General features: G+C 43.7%; 1 protein-coding gene across 7 annotated transcripts; it reads right to left on the bottom strand.

The window, feature by feature from the left end:
• Positions 1-1,728: 1,728 nt before the first annotated feature.
• On the bottom strand, positions 1,729-16,825 carry LOC115206012 (nesprin-2). 7 transcript variants are annotated; one of them, XM_029772524.1, is made up of 13 exons: positions 16,565-16,825; positions 11,963-12,022; positions 9,115-9,425; positions 8,745-8,895; positions 8,378-8,560; positions 8,001-8,138; positions 7,552-7,746; positions 7,021-7,240; positions 6,726-6,826; positions 5,860-6,123; positions 4,385-4,537; positions 3,899-3,957; positions 1,729-3,430 (listed from the first exon to the last, which is right to left on the bottom strand). In XM_029772524.1, exons 3-13 carry the CDS (start codon positions 9,390-9,392, stop codon positions 3,199-3,201), a joined length of 1,974 nt encoding a protein of 657 aa, XP_029628384.1. In that variant the 5' UTR covers positions 9,393-9,425; positions 11,963-12,022; positions 16,565-16,825; the 3' UTR covers positions 1,729-3,198. The 7 variants fall into 7 exon arrangements, with proteins under 7 accessions (XP_029628384.1, XP_029628389.1, XP_029628388.1 ...); XM_029772529.1 differs by having other exon boundaries at positions 8,745-8,890; XM_029772528.1 differs by having other exon boundaries at positions 8,745-8,838.
• Between the last annotated feature and the right edge of the window lie 918 nt (positions 16,826-17,743).

Genomic DNA, 17,743 nt, shown 5'->3' with positions numbered 1-17,743 from the left:
AATCTCAGGAGGTAAACAAGTGCATATTCCTCCAACGCTGGGCATTTTCATTAGATTAGCTGTAACCCACTTGGTGTAGTACAGAAAGCAGGCTTAAGGAGTTACTCTCACTAAGTATCATAACGACTAACCAAGTGAACCAGCATGACAACACTCGCTCACTACACTCCATATCAGGTCACAGTTCTGATATATAGGGAGATTTTCTGGATTCATACTATAAAAAAATGTAGATGTATAATTATATGACTACACAAATATTAAATATGTGATATGCGAAAGTTAATATGCTAGTTTTATTGCTGATAATTCAGCCATAAAATTCAAGGCAAAGGATGCAGTAAAGTAAAGGATTACAATCAGAAAGCCCAAGGGCTTTTGTGGTTTGGTTTGTGTTGTAATTCAATGAACTTGTTTTTCTTATTTACAGTGCTAACAAGGCCTCCTTGTTAGAGCTTTGTTGGCTACCTAGTTCAAGAGGGCAGTAAGAGATCAGCTTCACAATAACTTATCATTTTTTTTGCTTCTCTTAAGTTGAGGTAGGTTTTAACTTCTGATAAAAACAATCTCAAAGTATTTGGTGATGCGGTGTGTGATTTGTAGTGGGAAAACTTCAGGCAAAGCCCCTATTGAGCGCTGAGATATGTGGTACTGTCGGTATCAATGCACTCGCTCCTTCTGCAAAGTCGGTGGCTCCTTCTGGAGTCCAAACCTCGATAGACAGCCTGAGCTCAGTTAGCGATGGTAACTAATGAGTCAGGCTAGTTTTATACATTTTTTTGGTTCCAAGCCTGTGAAATTAACTACGGGTGCTTTAGCAGGAACATAGCAAAACAAATCACTTTGCTGCAGAGAAACAGATCCACACCGAAACACAAAAACAGTCCCTTTCATCTCAGGTTTGACTAGATTGGTCTAAAAACATTGGCCAGTACTGTACAGTTAGAGAAGGATTCTGGCTTGAATTCAGAATACAGGGGAATAGAGCAGACATTCTTCACACTGGTTCTTACAGTACGCACACTTGCTGTGCAAGAGGTACATCAGCGTGTCAGTGCCTCAGCTGGAAAGGTCTGTTTACTCAGAATGTCTCGGGGGATAAGTCTCATTTACTCAGCCGCCTGAGCAGACACCCATTTCTCCCCTGGGCCCGCAATGCTTGTCCTTCAAGGGAAAAGGGCAGCATTTATTTGTTCTGTTTTTTTGTTGTTGTTTTTTTTAAACAGTCATTTGGCTGGTGGCACCAGATACCCGGCAGTATATCACTGTCCAGAGTCCAATCTAGTGCGCCATGCCCCTCAGTCTCTACGCAGGTCCTAAAATGTATTGTTAACAGTTGTGCCAAACACACACAAACAGGCAATTCGCTCTCAATAAATCGACTCCCTCTCCGCAAGTCATTGGGAAAACAGGACAAACAACAGATTGAATACACTGCAATGTGCCTTATTAGCATGGGTGAACTGAGTGACCCTGTTAGAATCCATTTCCACTGGCAAGCCATGGTGTTGAAAGGCCATCTGCAAATTCTTTCAAAATTAACTTATTTGCGAACTAATTGAATTTAAAACATTCTTGGGTGCATTTTAATTTCTTTTGCATGTGCCAGTACAAAACCCCCTTTCAGTTAACCCACTAGCCCAGATACTTGCAAGCCATCGCGAAATCAGAGTCACACGACATACCATTCCACACACATTCCAGAGAAGAAAAAGATCTATACCCCTCTGTTCTCACACTGTTCTTTTATTTCATGATGCATGTACAGATCTGGAACTCCACATAAAAAACAGACATCCTCTCTACTGTATAAAGCGGAAGATTAAAAATCCTCCATTAATGCAAGAAGCGGAGGCATCTGACTTGTTACATTTCGCAACATTTCCACGCTGATACACACTGGACGGACAAGAATCAAAACTCTGTGCAATCACTCCCCCACAAGCACAAGGCAGACATATTTCAACATTTTCAGATGAGGTGCATGTACCTCATAATATTATGGAGTAAAAATGCATTTTACATTTTGTATTTTTATTTACATCAGACTTTGACATTACATTTGTGACATTGTATAGATGAGATCCAGGATTGCATCCACTGTGTCAAAAATAGAAGCACTGACCATAAACCATTACATAACACATACATTATATTTAGAGGCTTACACTGTCTTCACTGGCCTCAGATGCATTGGCTTTTGGCTGATTGTTTTCCAGCTGGACCCCTTTGGCATCGCAGCATATGTAAAATACATTTATTGAGTATATACTAACAACCCTCACACATGCAAACAAGATCGCAAACAAGATCGCACACATGCAGCAGTACAAAATGACTGCTAATTTATCCTACTGTAAGTGCATTAGCCAGGTCACCTATCCCATTGACCTACAAATTACTTACACATGGGGTATTTCCGCACGTCTCCCTAGTAAATCCGAACTCGGGCATTCAGTATCATTCATCTGCAGAAATCCCATGAGAAATTGAGAGCTTGGGACTAAAACGATCTATTTGCAAAAATATAATTCTGAGATAATTGGCTTTAAAAAGTTCCTGAACCTGCATTGGTTTGAATGGCGTCAGCAATGTTATCTTGCACTCTTTTGAACTTAACATAAATTGGGGTATTTAAAGTACTAAATAGGTAGAGAACAGAACAAGGTTATGTCAATAACTCAATTTTGACATAAATGCAGATAGAACCGGATAAATCAAAAGCTCTCTTCAGGTTTGACATAATAAATATTGATATGCAGATAAATTTGTACTTTGTCTCATCAAATGCCCAAAGAGAAATGCTCAAAGCATTTGCCATCAAGTCTTCCATATAGATTCTAAATCACCCACATAAAGAAGTTACAAAACCATCATGACAGACCAATCAACAAAAGTGCTACCCTGGCATAGTAAGACACATTATGAATGCCATTAGAGATCGTTACAAATCAGGCCCATTAAGTCATGGGCCACTTCTGCCAGCAGGTTGGTGGAGGGATTCAGATAAATACCAAGCAAACATTTTGATTGGGCCCAACAGTTCTTCATTTCTCGCTTTTCTCATACAGCCTCCTTGTTAATGCATTACGGAAGGCTCTGAAATGCAAAGGCATTCTGGGACTGTCCGACCCTGAATCAGGTGTGTTCCAGGCTCACCAGGGGTGTGTTGTGCCCCATCTGTGACACTTTTGTCCCTCAGGTTGGCGGGGGCCCATTGACGTAGCTCAGGGCCAGTTGGAAGGAGCGGGCCAGGGAGTTGGAGCGGTGGCACTCTGGGTCCATGAGTGTTGTGGGCCAGACCAGCAGGGCTAGGAACACAGCCAGCAGGACGACCAGGAACACTGGGCTCCTCAGAGTCTTTAGTACCCACACGGCCCCCAGGGGCCACAAGCGGAACTTGGTTTGTCTGTTAGGGCACTCATCTGGCCTACAGGAGGAGCGTGGATAGAAGGAGCGTGATTGTAATTCTAAGTCTCAGCATCGTTTAAGCCAGGAGTTGTTATTGACCTTGGGGACTGGGAGTGTGTGCTGTTTTTAATTTCAATAAATCACATGGAGGAGTGAGATTTGCTATCACTGTCTAATTGGTATTGATTGAAATATCAAATGTCACAACAGGTATTTGCAGTGTTGTCGTTATGTAAGTTATTATATAGATACACTCAAATATGCTTATAAGTAAAAACTATGATAGTACAGTAATATACATTGAACCAAAGCATTGAATATTAAAACATATAGGCTGCATTTACGCAGGCAGACTAATTCTGATCTTTCGCCCAATTATTGGCAAAAGTTCTGATTGGGCAAAATATAAATAATTGGGCAAAAGATCAGAATTGGTCTGCCTGTTTAAAGGCAGCCATAGTTTCCACGTGAACAAGACTTTACTCACCGTTGCTCACTATGGACCACCTCCCATGAGGCATTGCAGTGCGGCTCTTCCTCTGGAGACTGGCAGAGAAAGAGGAATCAACAGAGAGAAGGATTGTGTACACACACACACACACACACACACACACACACACACACCCGACAGGGGATGCATTAATTTTGGCCTCTGCACTGTAGGCTTGGTTACACAACTTTTTACAAGGCAGCTGGCAAAGATATTATTATAATAATTTTTTTGACTTCTAGTGTGATCTGCATACAACCTGTCATCTTCAGTACATTGCTGTACATTTTGAAGACAACAGATGAATTAACTTGATCTTACAAACTGCCATTAACAGTTACAGCAATAATAAATCAAATCAAATTTCAAATCAAATTTATTTATATAGCCCTTCTTACATCAGCTGATATCTCAAAGTGCTGTACAGAAACCCAGCCTAAAACCCCAAACAGCAAGCAATGCAATGTGATGTGATACTGTTACCTGTGGGTTTAACTGAAGTCTACAAGCCATCCTATCAGACTTGAGCTGGAGGTCACATGACTGTAAGGTGTAGGGGGTCAAACACAGCTCCTGGAGGTGTGTCTGAACAGGGATGTACCTGAGACTGTGGCTTCCCTCAGAGCAACCAGCACACTGTCACATAAACAAAGCAGTTTGGGTTACGGCACAGGCTAGACTCATTCTACATGACAGTGTTTCTATACAACAAAGGCCAATTGTAAATCAAAAGAAACTTATAGATGCGGTCCAATGAGGTTGCCACACACCCCCCCTCTCTCATGGGACCAACCCATCAGCCCCTTGTCCGCCGCTCTTCTTCTATCCCCTCACTGGGTTTTGACTAACGCTCGTGGCCTATGGTGTGTCTGGTCTTTATGCGCTCGCCTGCAATTACGACAGACATTAAAAAGCCAGTTAACGCCAGAGCTCTCCGCAGTCCCTGTAAAGCAGCCAATTAAGCCTCGAGCGCAGAGACATTAAAGGAGCCCCTTTGAAATGGAAATGGTTCCTCCGCAAGGTTTGAGGCTTTGCAGTGAAATCAGGCTTTCCATCAGCACAGCGATTCACTTCCTTACGGACACGTCCCCCCCTGACAAACAGAATGCTTTAATCAGGCTGGGCTTCAGACAGCTTAATTAGAAAGAAAAAAGGCCCCTCCCAAAAAACAGAAGGGGGAATATTCCTGGGCTGTTTCTGTTTTGGTAACACTTAAAAACGTAGCCTCTGCTACACCGATGCATTTCTAAAATCACCATCTTATTGATTTGTTTACGAGCAAGACAAGGTATAAAATAGACACTTTGTAGACGATGTGACACACCCAAAATAGGGGGCAATGAATTTAAAGCTGCATGCAATAACACAAAACACTGAATTGTCGATTCACATGATTCTATGAATATTTACTTTTTCGTGATGTCGCCTGCGTTAAATTCTCCATGCATTTTTGCAAATAATGCATGGGAAAGTCGATTCCTAAAGTCGATTCTTCTCGCAGTAAAAGTGAGCCTTTTCCAACAAACAGGTCTGCATATAACCAAACCCCTTCGTGTGCATGTCTCACTGTACAGTACACGCTCCTCTCTGGACCACAAGCAGAACCTAATCAGTGTGGAAGGTCAGGAGTCTTGTGGAGGCTCCAGGGCACATTTCTCAGCCATTCCAGAAAGCTAGAGGATGCTCATGTGATGCAGTATGCTGCTTAATGAAAGGTACTGTTGCTAGCATCTCATTCCTCCAACTTTACTTGTTTCAGACTGCGCCGGCTGTTCTTTTTTGGGTGTGGGCCATGTTGAATGTCCTCAAAGGATCAGAGGGTTTCTGTCTAAGACAGTGTTGTCACCAATTAACTGAGACTATGATTCATTCTAATTTGGAGGAGATATTATGGTTCAGAGGGGACACTGGACCAGTCTGTTAAAAGGCAGAGGAGTTTTACTGAGTTTAAGGTGTACCTTCCAAGTACTGTCGGTCTGGACAGCCTTGGAGCAGGCTCTGTGCGGTTGGACCGAGGGGGCTATAGAGGGGACGGTGTGTCCGTGCGTCTGTCCCAGCCAGGCGCTGATGCGATCAGGGTCAAAGTTCACAGGCTCCTGGGAGGGTCCGTCGGGCATGGAGGTCGTCCAGTGGCCAGAGAGTAGAGGTTTGCCATCTCTGACACTCTGGATCGTGGGAGGTGAGAACACTGGGCCTGCATACTCAAACCTCCTCTCCAGCCTCTGGAAACACCAGCCACAAGTGAGGATAGATTGTGTACATTTTACCTGGAATGAACTAACACATTTCATTGAGAGTTTTGGTTTTAATATGCAAAAACCCTGGAGGAGTCTTTGAAGTCTTTATATTTCTGGCTTAAATCAGATGCTAAAATTAGTCCTACATTTCTGCATCTTCCACTATTAAATCCAATGGGTTTGGTTTGGAGTTCAACACAATCAGTATTATTAGTCGCACCAGCAAAACAAAACTTCTCTGTACTGACACCGATGATAATGAAAGTATTGGCTTTAGGCTTATCAACAAAAAAAAAAAGAAGAGCTAAGATAGCTTTTTCCTCACACACACACACACACAATAACTCCTTGTTAATCGAAGTGAAGAACAACATTGTGTGTCATTTCAATGGATCATGTGTTTCACACATACTTCAGTATACACTGTCCAATGCATTATTCAAATTCCTTTGCCGGTTGAACACAAGTTTACATTCCTGATAATATTGCAGAAACATGTTGACCTGCGTGTGCCTCTGAGCCTAAGGGAACAGCGGTCGAGCGAAGAGCCAGAATAAAGATCAGTAGGAGGAGCTCGGTCTACTCACCATTTCCTCTGCTGCTCTGTAATTTATATCAGACTGAGAGCCTATGGAGCCGAGGTAACTCCGCCTCTTTACACCATCTCTGGCCAGTGGCTTTTCTCGATCTGTTTGAATGAAACAAGCACACCTCAAATCTGGTGCCAAGCCTCACCGACACACATCGAAAACAAATGACAGCATTAATCATTTAAAAATGTTCTCATGGCATCCCAATGGATGAGGATAGAACAAGTGGATTATTCCATCGGCGTCATTAACTTTTATTTTAATCCATAGTCAATTATTTAAAATCGCCTACCTGTGTTGGCGCTGAAATATGACAAGTAGGCGTCGGATTGGGAGACGGGGCCCCCGATGTCGACGGAGGGGTCCCACTCTAGCACCATGTGGTCTAGGTTAGGGGGGTTCAGCAGGTCTGGGGCGCTGCTCTTCTCAAAAACACGATCCTGCTCCAACAGGACCTCAGACGGACAGCCAGAGTCAGAGGCTTGAGTCAGTACCCAGTCATCCTCATACACCTGACATAGGAAAGATAGAGGAAGGAAAGGAGGACGTATAAATGGAAGAGAACTACTACAGGATGCTATAAAAACACACTAATGGTAGAGTTGTTCTCAGTTTGGCCTGGAACAGCTGATCAGAGCCAAAAGAGAACATGGGCATATTCCACAACCCCAAATCCCCTCTCCTTCCTTCACTAGCTTCCTTTAACCCATATAGGCCTTTCAGAACAGTGGACAGAAGCTTAGAAGAAGAGAAGAAATTGTGCAGAAAAGCAGGGCCTTAGAGTGGCTGGTGCACTTAAAGATACAGGTTTAGCGGAGCCTACCAGTCTCATGCTGAGCAGGCGTGTGTGCAGACGTCCCACTCCCTCAAATACGTATGCACAGTAGAGCAGCAGCTCCTGCAGCCCCGCCTCGATGTCTTGGGCATCCTCTGGCTCGCTCTTCTGGATCAGCGCCTCGCCCCGCTCCAGGAGACCGTTCAGACGCCCCGCAGTCTCCCCCACCGCCTCCTGGAAGCTCTGAGGCCAAACACACACACAGCACAGCCAATCAGGGAGGAGACATTTCCTAGGGGAAGGGCCGTAAGAATGGGTACTGGAATCAGGTAGAAGCGTATCAGGCAAGTCAGGGACAGTTAATGGGAATTACAGATAAATGACCAGGTAAAGCAGATGCAAAATTATGTTAGGCAAAAGTGAGGACCACTGATTGCTTGGTCAGATTACTTGGCTGGTCAGTCCTGTCCAGTACAGTCCTAGACCATGTCCTTTACCTGCAGCTCCCGCATCTTGTCACAGGTGTCCCTTCCAGAGAAGTGTTCCACCTCGGTCAGCCTAAGGTCCATGTCAGCAAGCCACACAGTCATCTCCTCCCTCTGGCCCTCAAACTCCTCCCGCTGGGACACACAGTGCTAGGAGACGGGGTAGGAGGAGACGGGGTAGGAAAGAGCACGTGAAGAGAGGGGAAATAAAACATTGTAGGCGAAGAGGTGGAGGTATAGCAATATAGATACAGAATAATAGTCTAGTCCTCCGAGCAATGCTGGCATCTGAATACATTTGGGAGGAATCAGATGTAGCTCAAAAAATAAAACGTCCCCCTGCCTTAGACATCTGTGTGATGGAAGAAGGGGTATCTTGCACCTCTTACCTTGAGTCTGCGGCAAACACTCTCAATGGTCCCATGTAGGCGGTCCCAGCGCTGACCACAGTCCCTGGCCATGCCCACCAGGCGTGACCGCATGGCCCCATCAAAGAGCCTGGTCAAGGTCCTGTTCCTAAGAGTCAGACTGTCTAGCTGCACCAGCCGAGCCCCAGCCTGGGTCTTCAGGCTCTGGTAGGGGAGTGCACAACAACTGGGGGTTTAGATCGAACAGTAGAAAGATACTTGTTCTATTCTAACAGTTCTGAAATAACATCTCTATTAAATCTGTAATAACAATGACAGTGTCTCTACGCAATTACTGAGGACATAAACATCAACATGGGGCCGTAGATGGTCAGAACTGGTCTCCTACCTCAAACTTCTCGAGCTCCTCCTTGGCAGTGACAAAGAGCACATGGGCAGATCTGGGGGAGTCAGCAGCCTTCTCAGCCAATCGGAGCCAATCGCTGAAAGAGGAGTACTCCTTCATGAACTCATGCCATAGCACCCATTTTCTTTCTAACCTTTGCGAGATACATAAACAAACAAAGCCCAGACTGGTAAATGGAAAAGCACATTAATTAGGGTAGTGTGGTTCACTACAGTTGATCAATATAATCTACTATCCATTAATTAACTGTCCACATTAATTAGGTCTTAATCCTTCAATCAGCAAATACACTTGAGAAAACCACATTGGGGTCAGAAGAGAAAACAAATGTCTTGAGTTGGGAAACACTCACTGGACACATCCTTCCAGAGACGGGCTTCCATCTTGGATCAAGCAGGTTCCCAGTGGCAGACAGTCTTGGGGCTCCTCATTGATCTCTAGTAGAGGCAGGAAGTGGTATTCGGAAAGTAGGGGCTCAGTGTGTTCTAGGATCAGGTCCAATCCCAAGGGACTGTTCACAGACTGGGTAGCGACTCCACGTTCATCCTCTTCCGACATTGTGTCACTTCTTGTGGTGCAGGGACAATGGTATCCATGACTACCGGCTGGGAGTGGCACCCCCACAGGCATCTTGGGCTCCACCTGTCACCTGGGTGACTCCACCTGTTTTGCGTGCGAAAGTGTCACTGCATTACAACACTCCGAAATGAGGTGACAATTAACACATACTTCCAAATGAATTGCGTTGAGTGAATTTTTCACAGTAACATAATGTCTATAGTATGTTATCAGATGGAACCTACATGCTTTCAATGCACTCTAAAGGTGCCCTCTTTGAAAAAACTATTATGGGGGGGAGGGGGGGGGGTCTTTGAGTACACTCAGTGTTGGGTGAGTACCTGAGTTCACCCTGATGGGTTATTCATATAAGTCATTACAAATAGAGTTCTGAATGACTGCCCAGGAATTGAGAGAGACAGCGCAGATGGCGAGTAGCTGAATGCCTCTCCCAAAGTGAGGCAACTACCCGAATGGCCAATCGGTTATTTTCTGGGCCATCTAATCGTTTTGCAGTAGCAATCCCTCTTATGAATTATGACTCAGCAGTTCCACACTTCAGACCATTCTAAAGGGGGTTAGGAGCTGAAAACAGAATGTTGAATAGGAAATTATAACAGTAGAGTAGTCTTTTGGTCCCATTGATAATAACATTATCCATTACTGCCTGCCTTTAGAAAAATCCTACAACAAAAGCTGAGCGTGTGTAATTAAACTCATCTGAAACATGCACTTGTCTGATCCCGTCTGTTTAATCCTGGTTGCTTGTCATCTCTACAGTATAGTTTCTCTCTTTCCTTCTTTCTCTCACTTTTATTCAGTGACTGGACAGCAACCTGTCAGATAACGTTTCAGAGTGGGCACAGGTTTCTGATGCAGTCAGATCTTTGATAAACATTAGTCTTTTTGCTGATCTTTTCAGTTTATCTAAATACCATTTAGAGCAGTGGCATTCAATTTTGGGGTGTTGACCCCTAGTAGGGTCAGGGGGACTTCAGTGGGGTCGTCAAAACTAAACAAAGACTTAAGAGAACATATTGTATGGGACAATATACAAATGTTTTTGAGAAAGATAATATTTGTATTTATTGGTTTCTTTTAATTTTGATGTAATGAATTGAAGGTTATTTGTCAATGTAAAAATGTACAGACTTAAGTCCCTACTAAAAAAGTTTGAATACCACTGATTTAGAGTGAGAGATGTTGCATTCTTAGCTCCCGAGGATATTTTTTGATGCAGTCTTCTCATTGTCATTCATTAAAAAGTCATTCCATGTTGCCATGCTTCAGGGCGGAAGGCATGTCAATATGTGAAAAGGAATGACAGCTCCTTTCTGGGTAAGTAGAACAATGTGGAGGATGTTTCCAATACACGTCACTGGCAATCTACAATCCCACCTGTGACAGTCCATCGACCCAACTATCTACACTTAATATTCCTTTCATATCCTCCTGAGGAACATCCCGGATTGCAGAAGTTCTTTAGTCAACGCACAGATTCCACGATCAAGTTGGAACTCTTGGCAAACTTCTTATGTAGTTCTCGGTTTGGTTCATTTGTGTGGCACAAAGCCGCGAGATACTTTCCATTTCAGCCAACCTCTCAGAGAGTGGCATGCCCACAGCTCTAATGACTAAACTGAAGTCCATAGGTCACAGAGACTGCCAAGATAAACTTTATGCAGGGCAGATGTGAGGCCAGGCTGCGGGTGGAGTCTGATAACAGCTATCATCATGTGTGATACAGTTAAGGACCACATCAAAAAAAGGGGATGATTTTATCACCCCAATGTAATTAGTGCTTATCTCACTGAGACAGCAAACAGGGGGCACAAGGTTCACATGGTTACCATGGAGTTATGCCAACCCAATCTGCTCACATTACTAGTGTTGTCAATCAAAAGTCCCGTAAACAACTTAATTGAGATGCCCTGGAGACTCAAAACCTCACAAGTTAACACAGGAGTGTTCTTTTCCATGGCAGTTATTTTTTTTATGCAGAGTTAAATACACATCCAGACAGTGGAAGTAGCCTGTAGGCTCTAAGAATTCCCTCAGCCTTGGAGGCCAATAAATCACTTCACATTTGTGCCCAGAAGAGTTATGAGGGCACCACTCTGGCCCTGGCAGAAGAAAATGCCAAATAGATTTCCCCCGGTCCCTTACCTGCTGAATGCGCCATGGAAGGTCGGCTACTCTGCTACCGAGGGCCTATTGTTAATCATCGGCAAGTCAACGAACCCCTCTGGGCTAATGTCACACTTGATAATCCAGCACAGCAGACTGACTGCTGCAGCACCGACCGGCCTGAGATTGACCTCTGCCCTTAGACTAATGAGACAGGGAATAACACTACCAACAAGACACAGATTTATCAACAGCCATCTTCTCCTCTTCATATTCAGATAGAAGAGAAAGCAGGGCTTTCAAAATGGCTGCTAGCCAGCCATTAGTTAAATATGAAGAACATGAAACGTCCTTTTCTTTTTACTCATGAGAGAGCAGCGTCAGTCAGATCTCAACATTCATAAGCGTGTGTGGCTGACTGCTCCATCACAAGAGGGCACGGAGTCACTGGATTGGACCTCGAGGCGGTGGAGTTGAAAATCGAAAGCAGTTTTATTACTGTTAGGGGAACTCACCCAATAATGGAACCTGCAGATGTCACAGCTTCGAAAGGGCACTCATGTAATTTCTGCAGGCTGGGACGGAGAGAGAGAGAGAGAGAGAGAGGGTTGGGTAGGTTTCAGTCCCCCCCTAGACAGCACAAAGGACAGGGGGCTTCACTGGCTGCAGGTGATGATACTGTCCCAATAGGCTACTTCTCAATGACAGTACATTTACTCTGTTAAACCTTGCTCTTTAGAGTATGGCAAAGGCCAGCAGTGTATATAGTATATAGTGCAGTCCAAAGAGACTGGATATCAAGTCACCATTTCAGCACAGATTAGAGCAACAACTTGCCCATGAATACATGAATAGGGATATGACAAGTAAACTAATGCCAGCTTACGCCCACAATGTGCATGCGTCATTTTTCTGTTGGGGTAGGGGTGGAGCAAAGCAGGTGCATCTTGGTAGTTTTCCATAACAATACCCGCATTTGAATAAGTGAGACGGAGCTGAATAAAAACAAACAGTGAAACTGCTTGTCTGCTATGGAAGAAAAAACAAAAACTCTCCTGCTCAGACAAAAGGTGAGCTGCTGACGTCATCAGCCAATTATGGCCCAGACGAGCCCTGCTGCTGTACGAGACAAACGAAAAATAATGACATCGTCAACACAGCCATTAAAGTGTGAGTGGCCAGTTGACATTTCCTTGCCTTGATGGATGCTTCGTCAGCTGACACTGGTAGCATCCTGGATCACCTGACGGACAGGCTGGGAGCGGGAACATTACCAGGGAAAAGAGGATTGTTAACCTATGGAGTCAGTCTGCTATTCAGTCCTTGACAGAACGTATTAACTGTAATTTGCCTAACATTGACTCAACCTCCAGCTCACGTACTCCTGGCTACATGCTCTAGCAGGCCTGGGCAACTCCAGTCCTCACGTGCCTGATTGGTGTCACTTTTCCTCCATCCCTAGCAAACACACCTGATTTAAACTAATTGCATTTTTAACTGAAGATCATGATTAGTTGATTATTGGAGTCAGGTGTGTTAGCTGGGGCAAAAGTGTGACACCAATCAGACCCCCTGAGGCCTGGAGTTGCCCAGGCCTGCGTCTAGTGGGACAGTGTCCAGGGACAATAATTGGCAATTGCATCCCTTTAGCCGTCTGATTTGCGGTGGACACTAAACATTTATAGGCAGCTGGGACAAGTCATTCTTTGTCTGGGTGTGGGCAGGCAGCTCCTCTTCTGATGGTGAAAAAAAACAAAACAGTTATTGGTATGCAGGTCCAATGCCTGGGGCAGAGGCTCAGGGCTGAACAGACCGAGGCACCACACCGCTGCATGAATCACATTTATCTGCCTGGATAGTATTAGATGGGATCTACAGCACCTCCAGTGACCACGTAGTTAGTCTTGCTCAACAAACCTTAACTTCAGCACTTTTTAGTCCATGCCAACTAGTTTAGTATTTCGACAACTCTGAGGGCAAATGCAATCCAATCAAAGGGACCAGGCACAGTACGCAAAATGAAACAAATAGCAAGCATACAGAGCCATGGGAAACATAACTAATTGTGAAGAGTGACAACTGTGCATGTCACCATAGCTGAAATAATGACATCTTTACAAAACACCTACATCTATTCTCATCCCAACATTTAGCATGCCTATTGACACGTCCACAGTATATATTTATATTATATATATTATATTTTAGTCATTTAGCAGACGCTCTTATCCAGAGCGACTTACAGTAGTGAATGCATACATTTAATTTAATTTCATCTACACAGTACCCGTCTATGTTTTGCAGCATGCCTGCCCACTCCTTTCTGTGCCACAACACGGGCAGAGTCAGGAGCAGCAGCCGTAGGGGACATCTGTGTTTCCAGTGACAGGTTGGCGGGACAGCCAGCGAGGAGGAGAGAAAAATGGAGCGTGGCTTCACGTCTTCTGGTGCTCCCTACCCATCCCCCTCAAACTCTCTCCCCTCACCCCCCATGGACCAGAGACTGCGGCCATTGTCTCGGGAGCACAAAAGACTCAAAGTGAACAAATGTGCCTTTCTGCTGTCTGGATGGAGTGCGAAAGACAGGCCTGGGACACCTGATCTATCCCACTATCTGCACAGAGATAGACGCAGCCAGGGAGAGAATCTCCCCCATCAGTCACCCCGAACTGATCCAAGATCAGAACACTTAACACGGTCAGTTGTGGGGGAGAAACGGAGCAGGTCCGGGCCGGGAGAGATCTGGTGACCCCGGATGGAAACTTTATTTCACCATTAACTAGGCTCTGCCTAAATTGAGGGAGACAGAAAGAAATGGCGGAGACAAAATGGAGGGCGAAGCAGAAGAATTGAGAGAGAAGAGAAACAGATTGAAAGACCGAGAGGTACAGATAGGAGAGATCATGATAGAGTGAGTGAGTTGTGTACTGTAGTATCGAGACAACACTCTGGCAAGATGTGTGCCGCAAGTCCCTGGGACAATGCCCTCAGTGACTGAAAGACAAATATTACTTTGTACCACTACTGCACTCTAATAAAAACATGGGTAAACATCAAATACACTACAAAAGCTCTCATCTTTCATAGGCTGCTAAAATGACCAAGCATTTCTTACTAATATTAACTAAAAAGGTGTGTTTGGAAAACAATGCTACGTTGGTGAAATCCGACTACACGTTTCCAACAGCAATACCTCAGTCTGTAGATATCAAGTGCCTGTATAGTGTATACAGGCCTAAAGTAGGTGATGAGTACAAGACAACAAAGGGCAGAAAACAGAGAAATTATGTGAACACAAAGGAACAAGAGGCTGGGCTGGGAACAGGCAGAGATTGTGTGGCCAAGTACACTTTAGGTTACAGATTATCCTTGGTGTCAAATACACCCCTCATTAAAGAGATTGTATCTAAAATGTAGTGCTTGATCAGGCATCAGAAACTGGTGCTCTGGATATCGTGGCTATACTATTGCTAAGAGAGAAAAAAACAACAAAGAGAGCCCAGCACTGTAGAGTACAATGGCTTTGTGGGGTCATCTTTGTCCAAATGCAGAACACATTCCTCCATTAGTGACCGCACCTCTCTTTAGGGTGAGCATCCACACACACACACACACACACACACACACACACACACATATATATATGACATGGGAATGGAATTCTTAGAGGGTTAGAGGACTCACTCAATTAGACTCAGTGGCTTACAATGTTCCTTGTGTTCTACAATTCCTTTATTCGACATTATCAGGGGAAATGAACAGAATTAAATGTGTTTGGCTAAATAACTAAGAGAGCAAGCTAATAAATGAAATGGAAATTGACTGGAATGAAAGCCAACAAACACACAAACAACGTTTTGGGAAACAATTTAGAGGCCTGCGATGGAAGTCTGCAAGCGGGGCATAGACGGACAGATATACTTAATCAAAATGGATGTCTGGATGGAATGAAAAATAATCACAACATTGAGAATTTCCTGTTCTACAGTAAATGTTGCTAATAGGAGAGCATCAGGTAAATAAATCTGACCTTTAATCCAGTTCAGAAATCCTTTTCCTGTCTATTTTCCCTCTCACTCTTCGTAGTGAGCTTGGAGAGATACTCTACTGCCAGACACTATTCTTGAGGACCTGAGCCCCTGAAGAGGGGACATTGTGTGACTACGATTTGTAACCTTGAATGACGAGGGTATCATATCAATACCGACATGAGAAAGGCCTGCGATTCTCATTCTGTTTATTGTCCTTACACCCGTTATCTCTGGTCAGGGATAGTAAATTAGATAGCTTTCCAAGATATCCTGATTCATGACTGCTCACAAACTCATGAGTTGGGTTTCACAGCCCGTTGTCAGCCTTCTGAGCCCGGGCCTGGCACTTGTCCAAGGGATGTTGCTGACTGATTCAGTAGGTAATTAGCTGACACCAAGTTCTTCTGGTCAAGCACTGCTCAAAAGAGCAGAATCATTTTATCTAATTACTGGTCACTGATGAAAAACTGACGGTCAAAGGGCTGTGAAGACACAGTCATTCCCATTAGGCCTATACAAACTTGGTTCATTCATTGGCATTACTAGGTTTTTAGACATCGGCCCTGAAAAGTGAAGTGCATTTTGTTGGGTAAAAAGTGCTTTCTACCTTGTGAAAAGAACACAATTTTTCAGTGAAACTTAAGATGGTTGAGGAGCATTTGATTCCACTAGAAGTTGTAAGTCTAACAGTAAGACTATTGATGCCACATCCTTCAAAAGAAATAACCTCAAGGCATGACAGGGAATCCACCTGTAACAATGAGTCATGCATACTGTATAACACAGCTGCCAGACAGACAGTAACAGTTCCTGTTGAAAACAATTTACGTGGAAATTGCACTCTAGGCCTACAAGTTGGTACTTCCGGAGATAAACACCACCCATGTTCTTGGATATAGTAATAACATTGACGAAATGTTGAATGTTTTGTTAATGACCCACTTTGTTGTCTCTCGCCAAACAAACAAAACTTGAATGAAATAACATGTAATTTTATATTTTAATAGGCCCACTCGAAAGTTTAAACTATGTTGACGTCAAAAATCATCAATAGCATTGAGACAGGGAAACAAACAAGTAACTTACGATTCTGCTTCGTCCGGATTCACAGGCAGGATTCATGCAGCTGGGAGGTCCTGACACTTGGAAGCCCCATTTTACTCGATGCCTAAATATGATAAACACCTACTCGAAATTCGGAGGGAATTTGTGCACGTTTAAATCATCAACCATAGGATGTCATTTGTGAAGTTGATCTGCTTTCTCTTGTTAAACGTAACCACTATCGGAAGAGCACGCCGGTGTTTAGAATATACCAGGTAACTTGACCTGTCACAGGTAGCCTGAAACCACACCCCTCAAACGCATACAGTACTCACCTGCGTTAAACTTCCGTCTACCTAAATGTGTCACGTACTGACAATTCTCAAATAAAAATCCGTTCTTAAATAACTTAAAAATACAGTGGACAATTAAATTGAAGATTCTTTTAATGATTTAAAAAAAACTAATATCTTCATCAAAAGTTATTTTGAGACTGTAATAAAAAACATCTATGAGACGTCTGGATCATTTGAAATAAATGCTAATGTTTATATGTATTATACAGGCTGTGTGCATGGCTCATCTACCCCCTATATGTTATTATTCAAATGAAGGCATATTGTAGGCCAGTTACATAAGGATGGTATAAAAAGAGGTTGAAGTGAATTGCATAAGATGTTCATTCTAAATTGCAGTCATCTTATACTCATATGAGTATACTATCATTTTCACCCCAGTTGTCTTGAACACAGAGAATATCAGGCCTCCAGAAATAGTGGATTGACTAATATAAAGAAGTGACTCATAAACACCATGGCTTAGAGTAGACCCTATGTCTTTAGGGGACAGTGAAATACGATGGGATCTATACAGATTCAGGGTGCATTGTAATTGTATTTGTGTCATAATAGAAGGCACAGCAGATTAACTCACACTGTACTAATAGGCAGCCCCTCCCCCCTCCCCAAGGATACCCTTTGTTGTTGATTACAGTGAAACAAAGGAGAGGCATCAGCAAGGCAAACTTTTTACATGTTTTATTTAACTAGGCAAGTCAGTTAAGAACAAATTCTTATCGGCCCACACCAGCCAAACCTCGACGACGCTGGGCCAATTGTGCACCTCACTATGGGACTCCCAATCACAACCGGTTGTAAAGCTGCCTGGATTCAAACCAGGGTGTCTGTAGTGAAGCTACTAGCACCAAGATGTAGTGCCTTA

This window comes from Salmo trutta, chromosome 13 (assembly GCF_901001165.1).
Source record: "Salmo trutta chromosome 13, fSalTru1.1, whole genome shotgun sequence".
Lineage (NCBI taxonomy): Eukaryota > Metazoa > Chordata > Actinopteri > Salmoniformes > Salmonidae > Salmo > Salmo trutta.
Note: the sequence above shows the minus strand (reverse complement) of the source record. Positions and strands in the feature narration are given on the sequence as shown.

Excerpts from the sequence above, each read along its gene's own strand:
- LOC115206012 (XM_029772524.1), bottom strand. The coding sequence starts at position 9,392 with ATGCCTGTGGGGGTGCCACTCCCAGCCGGTAGTCATGGATACCATTGT. Across the intron at positions 8,561-8,744 it reads AGGAGCTCGAGAAGTTTGAG|AGCCTGAAGACCCAGGCTGG; the intron begins GTAGGAGACCAG and ends CTCCCCTACCAG. Across the intron at positions 7,747-8,000 it reads ACAAGATGCGGGAGCTGCAG|AGCTTCCAGGAGGCGGTGGG; the intron begins GTAAAGGACATG and ends GTTTGGCCTCAG.